Genomic DNA, 13,299 nt, shown 5'->3' with positions numbered 1-13,299 from the left:
CGAGCTGGGATCGAACCAGGGACCCCAAGCACTGGAGGTGAACGCTCTACCACTGAGCCCCCCCCCACATAGAAATTGAAACAGATATTTAAAAAAATATGATTCTACTCTAGCCAATCTATCCAAAGAAGCAGAAAATCCTATTAAATAAATAAATAAACTATTTAATATGGTCGAAAGAGGAAATTCCAAAGGAATGAAAAGAATCAGGATTAGTATATATCTACGAAAGGCAACTAAAGGAACTACAATTGTTGAGGAGTGCTTCAAGATCTTGCCAACATTCTTGTAGCAGGGTTAACCCCTATGTAGATGGAATGATTGGAGATCATCAATGTGGCTTCAGATGACATAGGTCAACATGCAACCGAATATTTTACTTAAACAAATATTTGAAAAAAAAAAGTCAAAATATGGCGGTACAGATCACAAAGTATTCGTACACTTGAAGAAAACCTAGGCTTGATTAAATGGTCTACAAGTTATATAATATCTTGAAATAATTCGGAAATCTCAAGATTTAAGGTTCGTGAAAACACGTCTTAACGAAATAAGAAGTAAAATGTGGATAGTAAGAAAACTGTCTCATTATTTCAGGACCTATAACGATTTGAAACAAGAGAACGCATTATCTCAGTTATCTGTTAATACGTGATAAAAAAGAAAAAAAAATTAAAGATATAGTAACAGGGGACTACTGTTGAATGGACTGAACCATCTCTTCCATTTGCAAACGATGTAACTGATAGAAGACAATATTTACATGAAACATCCGTAAAGTGTTGCACGCCGATTTCAACGAAATTTTGCAGGTAGATACTACACAAAATAAAGTGACCCGTATTTTATCGTTTTTGCGGAAAAACGGTTTGAAGGGGCCTAAGTCCCTCCCGAAGTATTTTCAAAAAAGCTTGAAATCTCCAAAACAATATGAGCAATTTGCAGAAAAAGGCATATACACACACTAGATAGAAAATTAAGGTATACAAGTTTTTTTCTTTTGTGTGAAAAAACGGTTGCAGGGGGAACAGCGTCCCCCATTTAAATATTTCCAAAAATAATGACAAAGGCAAAATTCGACAAAAGGGTAAAAGCAATTTCGAGGAAACTATGCATGCAGATACTAGACTTAAAAGTAAGAAATACGTATTTTTTCGTTTCTGCGGAAAAACGGTATGAAGGGGTCTAAGTCCCTCCCGAAATATTTTCAAAAAAGTTAGAAATTTGCAAAAGAACATGAGCAATTTACAGAAGAAGTTTATACACATACTAGATAGAAAATTAAGGAATAGGGTTTTTACTTGTGTGTGAAAAAAGTGTTGCAGGGGCAACAACGGCCCCATTTAAATATCTCCAAAAGTAATGACAAAGGCCAAATTCGACAAAAGGATACAAGCGATTCAAAGGAAACTACGCATGCAGGTACTAGACTTAAAAGTAAGGAAATGTACTGTTTCGTTTCTGCGGAAAAACGGTTTGAAGGGGCCTAAGCCCCCTTCGAAATATTTTCAAAAATGCTCTAAATTTCCAAAACCTCACAAACAATTTGCAGAAATTTCCAGCATATATTTCTGGGGCCCGTATATCTTTCTATTACGAGCCAATGTATATGTCCCACTCATGGAGTAACTACACGTAAAAGAAAGAACTTCTGAAACGACATATGAATATCTTACGTCTCACAGACAGGAAGCTGTTAAAGCGACATTTACTGAACAAACAATGCGAGAGATTTCTGAAGAAGCATTTGAAAGGCAGCAGAATATATCAAACTGTATTATGAAATATGTATAATGTTATCTTGCAGTAGCAAGCCTACGAGGTGGTCATGCTCATCGCTGCATATGATAAGTTCGAGCAATAGTAATTTTATCTGTGTGTGCAAAACATATGACCGATAATTGACAAGGTGGTGTGCAATTACACTTATCTGGCCCTTGGCTTGTGCAATAACCTGCTTACTTGTGATAATGATACATGAATACAACAAAAGAACACTTCAAGATAATTAGCCATACGTGCAAAATGAGATATCAATATCTACCTTGTGTACATAATATGCAATCAAGAAGTTAAGTACATTGCGTCAGATACTCATATGTGTATGATATAAATTCTTGGTTCTATCAGCGTGTTGAAGAAGAGAAATTCAGCATGAACCCCGCTAACAGTCTAAATTTACTGTTTTTTGCTTTTGAAGTGATACATCCACCAGAGTTTAGCTCTTATTCTTACAATAAACTTTCAATGCTTCTCGCTTCGTACAGTATTCCACAAGCCGGCGTCATATAATGTTTAACACTCCAATGTATATTTTTAAAAAAATAAATAAAAAAGGACAGTAATAACCAATCACTTTTAAAAAGCACTTGGTTGATTTTCTTTCTTTTTTTTTTTCAGAAGAGGAAATGTACCATAATTTCAAATCTTCAATGTATATTAAAAAACTTCTAAAATTAAAAATAAAAAGAAACAAACAGGCTGAGGTTCCGTAAACTCACTTTCAGGCAGGGTTGCCAAAACCATGGTTTTTATTGAAAAAACCAAAAAAAAGGGTTTTTTGGTTTAAATCCGGTTTTTTTGGTTTAAACCAGGTTTTTTGGTTTAAATAATTTACTCTATGTATTCATATTAGATATGGACAGAAATTAGTTTGTTTCGCGTTGGTGTTATTATGGAACAACAAGGTTATGCCGGAAGGGGTCACATAAGCTTAAAGCAGAATCCAAACCGCTTCTCGGCTTACATCCAAGAGAAATTGTCCATTTGGACACGAAACCGGGACTAATTGGTCATAAATGCGATTGCCGACTCACTCACGAAGGACTCCTGATAAAAAATACGTTGTACTGATCTTTACATAGGCCTACTTGTTAATATAATTGCGAAGAGTCATTTCAGAAGGACAAAAAGATAAACAGTTACATAAGTAAAAACATTATACAGAATGATATATAAATCGGGAAACTCCCGCCTTAGCCATTGGGAAAATCCTGTCATTACTTTAAATGTATTTGTATGTAAAATTTTAAGGTCAACGTATCATAATCACTACGCTAAAACTGAGGTATTAAATTACAAATTTCGTATGTAGATATTCAATAAAATTAAAACAAAGTCAAATCCAAGCTCATGTTAGAAGATACGTAGGCAGTTGATAAATTTTGCCAATTTCTATCAATATATTTAAGCAATCTTGGCTAAAACAACAGGCATTCATTCAAGTAGAAATATATAATTTGGTTTCATTTTGTATGTTAAGGCTTAACACCCTTATGAAATACCAAGGTTATCACGGAGAAGACTTTCGCTTAGAGGGACACCACGAATCGCTACTTGGTTTACGCTTGAAAGATGAGTTATGGTTCGACCGAGAATTGAACACGGAACTCCTTGATTAAAAGGTGAAAAGTAGACAAACGTAATGCGGATGGTTTGATATGTGGAAACGTCACCATGAAGTTTACACGATTTAAAGCACTTTTCATTCTTTTTTTTTTTCTTTTTGCTTAAACTTTTTTTTTTTTTCAGCTGGTTTAAACCAGCCAACCCTGCTCTCAAGGAAGTGAAATTTAAAAATTGAAAGTAAAATTGTCACTAAATAAAAACAAAATAAGGAACTGCATACAGGTAAAAAGCCAAAAAAAAGTATATAAACGTAAGAAATTGTAAACAATGGGGATTCATTGGCAGTCAGTCGGAGCAGTCTTTGGACAGTCGGTCCGTCAGACAGAACAGCACAGAGTCAACCATTAAAACCTTGTCAGTAATGGATTTCAGTCTGTTTCATCCAACCTTCTTGTAAGTACCTCATTAATATGCTAAGAAGCACTACATAAAAAGTTCGTGCATGGAGGTCTTCCTCCATGACAGGCATAATATTGTAAAATTTATAATGTCTGTATTTAATTTATAACCTTTTTCAGTTACTCAATAATAAAATGCATCTAAAATAGTATTGTCCTTCTACCAAAAATAACAAAAAGAAATATCCTGTAATCATTATTCAATTAGTAACTAATCAATCTATTTTAAAATTACGAAGGAGTACATACGTGTTAGTTGGCGAAACTGTAACACGTATGTACTTTATTATGTAAATATATTGTTTTGTCAAAATAGTTTGTTTGTGTTTGTGTATATCTAGTATGTATATATGCCTTTTTCTGCAAATTATTCCTGTCATTTTGAAGATTTCGAGTTTTTTTTTTTTTTTAATATTCCGGGAGGGGCTTAGGCCCTTTCAAACCGTTTTTCCGCAGAAATGAAAAATATGTATTTCCTACTATTTTTAAGTCTAGTATCTGCATGCATAGTTTACTTGGAATCGCTTGTGCCCTTTTTCGATTTTGGCCTTTGTCATTATTTTTGGAGATATTTGAATAGAGGCCGTTGCTCCTCCTGCAACCATTTCTTCACACAAAAGAAAAATCCCGTGTTTCTTAATTTTCTATCTAGTATGTGTATACGCCTTTTTCTGCAAATTGATCATGTTCTTTTGGAGATTTCAGGCTTTTTTTGAAAATACTTCGGGAGGTGCTTAGGCCCCTTTAAACCGTTTTTCCGCAGAAACGAAATATATATATATATATATATATGGGTCACTTTATTTTGTGTCCAGTATCTACCTGCAAAATTTCGTTGAAATCTGCGTGCAACATTTTACGGATGTTTCATATTAGTAGTGCAAAACAACCCTAATACGAGTATTCTTTTGGCGATGTGTAAGGAAATCAGTGCCGAAGTGCTCAAAATCGAGTACATGGTAATAAACTGAAACAGAATTAAGGGAACATCGTAACCGATAATACATCATACGAGGGTATTACCGAGAAGTATAAACACTTAATTGTATTAGTTATGGACGCTATAGGGTACACACTAAACAACTGAATAAAATTCTTGCCATATGTCGTTACGAGCTATTCTCATGGTTTATTAATTTTTTCCGTGTTATAATGTAAATTTGAGACTTTTTCACCTGTAAAACTTCATCTGCGCTACGAAAGAAGAATCAGCAACTTAAGTATTTTCTTGTACATATTTCTGTTCAAGCGAGAAGAATTTGTGGTGAAATGTTACTTGGAATTCTGTTGATTGAAGTTTAATCCTCGATGGCTGTGAAATGTCAACTACATTCTTCCACAATATCTAATACAAAGTTCTATAAACTGGTTTATGAGAGGGGAAAAGTCTTCTTAAGGAAACAGAAGAATATTGCTTGCTTAAGTGAGAAAAAGAGATCATTATCTGGAATTTCGTGTATACCTCAGACACAATCATTTTTGATGATTCATGCTCCTTTAACTCTTCTAGGAGAATTTCACACTAGGAAGAGTTTTCAAGGAGTCAGATGTCGCTAGACTATGTGTTACCGATAAAGGTATCAGAACTATTTTCAATTGAAAACGGAAACTGTGGCCAGATAATTTTATCCAATTACTCTAGTGTAATTTTAAAAAGTCAAGGAGGAAATGCACAGTAAATTAATGGCGGAAAATACGTGTTACTATTCCGCCTAAAACCGATTATCGAACAGACTAAGATAGAAAAAACTAAAACTAAAAATTTATAAAAGCATAATTTTATCAGACGTACTGTATGGATGAGAAAGTTCGGCTAAGGTGCACAGAATATCAGAGACTGAGAGTGCACGAAAATTAATTTTTAATGGAAATATTAGGTGAGGAAAGAGACAAACAAATAGATTTTAGAAAGCTACATAACGCTGAAACTTCATAATACCTATGTGTCACACAATATCAAACAGACAAAGTCAAAACTAAGATGGACGGAACAACATCGTTCGCATAGGCAATATCCTTGGGATGCACAAAGTTCCAGCATGAAGCGAAGGGAAAAAACCTTTAGATATACCAAGAAAAAGATGGGAGGATAATGCCAAGTAGAATCTTAAGGAGAGTAATAACAATAGGGTGTATCTGCTTGGCACAAGATAGAATCCAATGGGGAAATTTCGTTTCTTCAGCGTTGAACCTATGGAATTAGTTATATTTTATTTTGTAATTATTCCTTTTCTTATTGCAATCTTATAAATAACTTGTGGCATGAAATTCACCTTCCTTCACCAATATCTGAAACATTCTTACATGACTGGTTGTTATCACAGCGGTGCATGCTTCACAGATTCTGCTTTTGTTTTTATTTCATTTTCATTCTTATTTCGTTTCATTCATATCTGATAAAGCAACATGCGAAAGAGAAAAGTATTTTTTCTTATTGCGCTTTAAGCAATGAATGTTCAGATAATATTCATAACTGTAAGAAATTGATCGACGAATAAGACTAGTCAAGTTGAACAATGTTCGATTGCGTAAAATTCAGACAACATGCAATACTAGTACAACTGAATATTTGATGAAGGAGTTAGTGCAGTAAAATATTTTACATCCTTCTTCCCTATAAACTGTTAAAATACTGAAAATAGCTTTTTGTATATTATTATATATAAAATGTAATAATTCTTCTATTATTATAATTCTTTAGATTCTTTAGGTTGTTAGATTAGATTAGATATTTCCTTGTTAGTTAAATCCTCTAATTTTCCGTTTCATCACGAAGCAAATGATTCATTTATGTTTTCTTTTCTTTCTTTCTTCCAAGTAAAATAATTTCTCTCCCTCTTTGCTTCTCGAGGATATAAAAATACTCGGTTGAGAGTCTAATCGACTCTTTTGCAAAGGCTGATTTAGTGAACTGCGCCCTAGCAAAAACGTCTTTTTAAACATGCGTTCATTCTTGTCTTTCCGTTTTTATAAGACGGAGAAAAGGATAGAGAGCCCAAGTAGACGATCCCATTAAACTGAAATGTGTTTCATCAAGGTTTGAATGTTGTAGCTATTCTTACCCGATTGAATGCGTTGAGTAGTGAGTTACCCGTTTGAGTGAGATGGAACTCGTCGATTTTAACTAGTAACTATTCTTGCGCGAGTGAGTGCTTTGGGCGAAGTAGTGAGATACTTCTCCGTTATCATAAGCTGGAGACTAAGAATATAAAAGAGAAAAAGGACCCTAGTTCATGATTGCTAGGGTAACAATACTAAATTCAAAAAGAGGACTCACTAATATTTTATCTATCTCTTTGTATATTTGTATACATATTATAGTTTATTACTTTTTATCATTAAAAAGTAAGTTCTATATTTTATTTCAATAGATATATGTGCCTTACAATGTAGAAATACTCCTAGAAAAAAAGAAGAAGAAAAAAAAGAACATGTGCGAAATGAAATTATGATGTATGAATATTACACATCGATAACACATTAAAATAAATTGCAAATTCATAGTGAAAATATGACGAAAACCTCATATATGACAATAGAATAACCTTAATATCAGTTAGAAATACTTACTGTAATATTTAAACATAACTGAATCTTGGTAGTTATATTCACACTTTCTCCAGAGATATTGAATATATTAATCTTGTTCTTTCTATCTTCCGTACAAAGCCGGCATACATTAACTGAATGTTTCTGTAAAATAGAAGAAAGTTACAGTGAGTTGTTCTACTGGAAGCTGACCAACAAATTATTGAGCAGAAATAACAATAATATACATAACATCTAACTTTCCAATACTGACAGTTTAACAGGGGGAGGGGGGAGACCGGTGATTCAGTGATAGAGCGTTTACCTTTCTCGTGTGTGGGGTCTCTGACTCGATCACTGAACAAGTAAGTTTGTGGTGGACAATATCGTGTTTGTGAGTCTTCTCAAGATACTTCAGTTTATTCCCATATTTTTACTTCACCGATTCTTCCATTATTATTTACTTGCCTTAATCATCTGTCTCCCTTAGCCTAAGGGGCATAATTGTGGAACGTTAGACTGAAAGATTTCATTTCAATGACAGCTTATGGGTACAAGGTCGACATATTAACATTTATTTCTTTTATCCTTTCTACTTATGCCAAATTATGTTTGTATTTTTGCAATATTCAATTGTTATCTATTAGTAACCCGCTGTAGATGTTGCTCATAGAATGTTGTAAGATATTTCTTAAATAATAATAATATAAATAGAGCTGAAATGAAACCTGTCCAAGATGGAAAACGAAAATACTAATACGGCCTGCATAACACATGCATAAAATAATAAAACGCAATATGTAAGGGTCAAAAGTTTAACAAATACTGGAGGTTAGTAATTTCTAGAGGTCTGCGCGGACACGAAATATCGTATCCGCATCCGTACTGCATCCGCATCATCTCTATCCGCACCCGCATTCGCAACATCTCTACCCGCACCTGCATCCGCATCCGCAGATAATGAGGTAGCAAATATATACAACTTACATATAATAGTCATGATTTCGAAAATAGTTTTAAAAACATTTTAAATTGCTATCTTTTGTAGTTTTCTGAATCAAACGAAACAATACATTATATGTTTCCTCGTGATCAAATACCAACTACAATAAATAAAATGCAATATAAACTGTGCAGATACAAATTAGCATCTTGGGTAATGATCTACGTACTTACCCAAGATCTTCAAATGCAGATATCGGACCAAAATAATGCCATGTAGATGATATCAAGTAATTTTAGAGCACGTCACTAAGTTTTTAAACTTCATCATTACTGATAAAAAAAAAAAAAAAAGAAGCATTTGTTCAATCGTTATTAAGAAATCACAGAAATAATCGTTATTAAGAAATAAAAATTAATCACAGCACTGCAAACACATGCACATATCCCGAACTGACACTAGCAGCAGCAATTGCACTAAATAATAATAATAAAAAAAAAAAAAAAAAAAAGTGACGAAACTAACAACGCAATACAATCTGCATTCTTCATGACCACGCTTTTACTGAAACTAGAAGTCAAATAACTTCGAATAGAAATAGGTCTATGCTTTTAATTTCGGGAAGAAGCAATAGAGGAAGTTTAGAATTTACTGCTTTTCTGTGCAGCCCCCACTCATTGTTGGACACACTTAGGGTCGGAGTGACAACGCATTGGTTATTCTTTCTTTTTTTACCAGAGGCCCAGAACATACATACATATACATACATACAAGGGGAGAAAGAGAGAAACAATTGCTGTTATAAAACTCCAACCCACCGGAATGTTCATTGAGGTCCGTCACAGCTCTTTGCAGAGAGAAATCTGTAGGGTCACAAATGTGCATTGTATTTTCTGTACTTCAAAGGCAACAGTAAAGAAGATTTTTTTTAAAAAGAGAAGAGAGAGGGAGAGAAAAAGATGAGAGTACTTTTTTAAAGTTTAGCTGCTGAAGAATGGTGTGATGTGTTTACTATTTCGGTGACCTACGCACTTCTCCAGTTTGTCACAAAAGCAGGGTTGGCAAAAACCATGGTTTTTATTAAAAAAACCAAAAAACCGGTTTTTTTGGTTTAAACCAGGCTTTTATGGTTTAAATAATTTGCTCTATATATTCATATCATATATGGACAGAAATAAGTTTGTTTCGCCTTGATGTTATTATGCAACAACCGGGTTATGCTGGAAGGGGTTACATAAGCTTAAAGCGGAATAAAAACCGCTTCTCGAGTTACATCCGAGAGAAATTGTCCTCCATTTGAACTCGGAACCAGGACTAATTGGCCACAAATGCGATACGTCTGCGACTCACTCACGAAGGAATCCTGATTAAAAAAAAAAAAAAAAAAAACACCAACGTTGTACTGATCTTTACATGCTTCTTAATATAACTGTCGAGAGTCATTTCAGAAGGACAAAAAGATAGTTGCACAAGTGAAACCATTACACAGAATTACATATGAACAATTTTAAAGTACTACGGAGTACAGAAGAACTAATTTAGTTCAAGTTAGTTAACAACGACTTTTATTGGTCCAAATTAAAGAAATACACCGAATTATTTGAGTCCACTTTGGCTCAGACTCATTTATACATAAATAGATACCAAAGATACTTATTTCACTAAATGCCTCTCGTGGGGTCTGTATGACTCCCCCCCCACACACACACAAAAAGTACGGCATTTTCGATGTATTTTATCAATAGTAAACATTGAAACGAAACAATATTTAGAATTTTTCTTCGATTGCAATTACATAACAATAATAACAATTACAAAAAATCACAAAATAAACATTTATAAACGTATAAAAAAAGTTGCTTTTGTATTATAATCTTTTTGAGTAATTAATGGGGAATCTAGGTCTGAATATAATACGAATAATATACGAGAGTGAAACGTGATAACCCACAAATGTGTGTTCATCAAGATTTTACAAACACATACACTTTTACGAACATTTTTTTTTTGTTTGTTTTTTAGTTTAAACCAGTTGTTTTTTTTGAAAAAACCAGCTGGTTTAAACCACCTTGGTTTAAACCAGCCAACCCTGCACAAAAGGCAAAGATAATTCTGCTGACCAGTTTTCAGTTTATGGAAGGGGATGTGGTTAAATTAGGGTTTTGGTTCCTGACCTCTTAGGCTAGAAAAACTTTATTTGAAGACATTTCTTCATCTTCAAGGCCAATGGTCTGAAAATTTTCAGATTTATCAGAGGAGCTTAGGCGGCATTTTTTTTTTTTTTTTTTTTTTTTCCAGTAAATAGCGATACTTGAGTAGCGAAAGGGACTGTCGTTTCGTTCTGTTTAGGTCAGAGATGCCATTCACCTACAAAACGGTTGCTAAACATATTGAAAACAGCAATAAAAGGACTATTCTCTCGTGTTATTTCTTGTCCTTTTGCTGTCACTGAGCCACAAGCTTCAAACACACTTATATTTTGATTTTAGGTATTTTTCAACCGGTTTTAAAACTTTTACTTGAAAACAAACGTTTCTTAGTGCTCTTTCCACCACCATCACAATTTCATAGCGTTTTTTAAGTAGGAAAAAGATGTAGGAAACCATATCCACAACTTTATCCGTTATCCGCACAGAAAAGAAATATATATCCGCAAATACCCATTTCGATCCGGATATTCGCATCCGCGCAGACCTCTAGAATTTCCATAGTGGATGAGACAGGCATCATCACAAGTTGAGTTCCTGCCGAGAAGGAGTTCTGCTGTGCACTGTACCATTCACTTCATTCTCGCTGTGAAACACTTTCCTCTTGAGTTTTTTTTTATTCAAGAGCTCGAATAATTAGAAGTCACAAAGTGATAAGTCCAGGCTGTATGGGGAGTGAAGTTGAACCTCCCATGATCCTTCTTTAATGTCCCCTACACAATGCCCGCCACATGCGAGGGAGCTTTGTCATGAAGAATGACAAGCAACAGGCGTCAACATCTCAGGACATTTCCTTCGTATGGCCGCATGCAATTTGTTGAGATTCGTGATATAGCGTGGTATGATACCCGGTTCCTTGAATTTTAATAACGAGTATCCTCGATAGTCGAAAAATGCTGTCATTTATACCTTTGCCACTGGCGGTTGGGCCTTCATTTGCGTCACTTTTGGCGATGACGGAAGCCTCCATTACATTGTTGCTGCTTTCGTTGAGGGTTCAAATGGTGACATCTCGCTTCATGCCTTGCCGCAATGCACAGAAAAATTCGTCACCATTTTCGGCATATCGACGCAGGAACTGCAGACACGCATCCATGAGAGATACTTTTGGTGTGTACAAAGAACTCGTTGGACACACTGTGCACACCCTTTACAACAGCTTCTTCTTCACGATAGTGTACATTGTGCCGTGCGAAGCACCGAACTCCATGGCCGACATACAGCAGTGCCAACCCTATGAGGTTATCACAGTTGATGACATGTGCCTGGCCCGGACTTGAAGTGTCTGTCATATGTTTCCCATCATCTCACAACATTCGTGCCCAATTCTTTACAATTATATTCGATACACACTTTTCCCCATAAATTATACTTATTCTCCTGTGAGTTTCGATGTGCGGACAAGAACTGAATCATAGCGCATTGATCAACGTAGGACGGGTTTGCAATCGCAGATTTTTTTTTTTTTTTTTTGTGTGTGTGTGTGTGTGTGTGTGTGACACCACAGTCAAACACCACGTGCTAACAGCTTGGCTGGTATTCTTGCACGTCCATTACTGATATGTTACTCGCCCAACACATACTTTCCTCGATTCTCAGAAGAGTGCAGAGTGTTATCCGGGCAGGTGGTATTATTATTATTATTATTATTATTATTATTATTATTATTATTATTATTGAGTTTAATTACGATATGAATGATTCGACGAAGGAATAATGAAAATCCAATTTTGATATTAGTAGACGGAAATCTATGTCCAGCAATTATGAAATTATTTTAATGAAGCTGATCAGATAGACAAGAGAATTAATTATCACGCTCGTTGTATTTATATCGCGTGCGATATCTGTCAATTGTTTAATCTGCATATCAATGTCAGTTGTTCATAAGATGTACTCTGCTGTTGCTTTACTATACGAATTAATATAGTGTTTTGTCTATTTGAAGTTGCACACGACAATAATAATAATAATAATAATAATAATAATAATAAACTTATGTTTTGGCTATGACAATATGTCATTCTTGTAATTTCGTGTTCGAATATTATTTTAAATATTTTACTGATTTGTTTATTTCACTGGGGTCCATACTCCTTGCTATCTCGATGAAGTCCGATTCTTCTGCAACTTCTTACGAATAAAAAAAAAAAAAAAAAAAAAAAAACCAATAACCAGTTACTACGTATGAGAGCAATCTTCATCAACAAATATTAAAGATCCGGAGAATCGTATTTCTTCACAACTTTGTTACGTTAAAAGTTTGATTATCATACCATCAACGAAATGACACTATGAAAAAAGCATACAAGTTTACCTGGTGACGTCTCACATCATCAATCATCTTTGCCTGAGCATTCTGACATTTTTGTTGAAATCCGTCAACTTCATTCAATTGTTGCAAACAAGACTTGCATATTGATTTCGGCCATGGATCATTTGGATGCACCTGCAACGAAATTTACAGTGTTAAACGTATATACATAAAATCAGATAGAAGTGTAGAATGAAACTTACTGTAACAGAGTTAATATTTAAAGTTAACATTCCGGTTAAGGTATTTTCCCCCCTTCCAAATTGTGGGACGCTACACATAAAAGCTGGAGACAAGAAACTTGAACAGGTGGCTAGTTTACAATACAGAGGTAATAGTAATATTAGTAACGATCTGAAATATATGAAATGAAATCTTTAAGTTTTACGTCTCACGGTTATGCCGGTTATAACACTACATGGAACCAGGATCTGTGGCATAGTTATCATTCAGCTCTCTTGGAGAGAAGATACTGCGGTGGGAAATGGCATATACAATCAA

At 34.5% G+C, this 13,299-nt stretch overlaps 1 protein-coding gene across 6 annotated transcripts in view; it reads right to left on the bottom strand.

Moving 5' to 3' along the window:
* Window positions 1-12,954, bottom strand: part of LOC145676649 (uncharacterized) — a 100,180-nt gene extending 87,226 nt beyond the window's left edge. For all 6 annotated transcript variants that reach the window (XR_014129422.1, XR_014129421.1, XM_081747491.1 and 3 more), the window contains exons 1-2: window positions 12,802-12,954; window positions 7,377-7,499 (exon numbers count right to left, since the gene is read on the bottom strand). Coding sequence is in view for 4 of the 6 variants with exons in the window: in XM_081747491.1 (XP_081603617.1) it covers window positions 7,377-7,499; window positions 12,802-12,828 (150 nt within the window). In the remaining 2 variants the exon portion in view is untranslated. The remainder of the gene's footprint in view (window positions 1-7,376; window positions 7,500-12,801) is intronic.
* Window positions 12,955-13,299: the final 345 nt, after the last annotated feature.

The sequence above is a fragment of the Thermobia domestica genome, unplaced genomic scaffold, assembly GCF_964235325.1.
Source record: "Thermobia domestica unplaced genomic scaffold, izTheDome1.hap1.1 HAP1_SCAFFOLD_269, whole genome shotgun sequence".
Lineage (NCBI taxonomy): Eukaryota > Metazoa > Arthropoda > Insecta > Zygentoma > Lepismatidae > Thermobia > Thermobia domestica.
The sequence above is the reverse complement of the archived record's forward strand: the minus strand, read 5'-3'. Positions and strand labels throughout refer to the sequence as shown.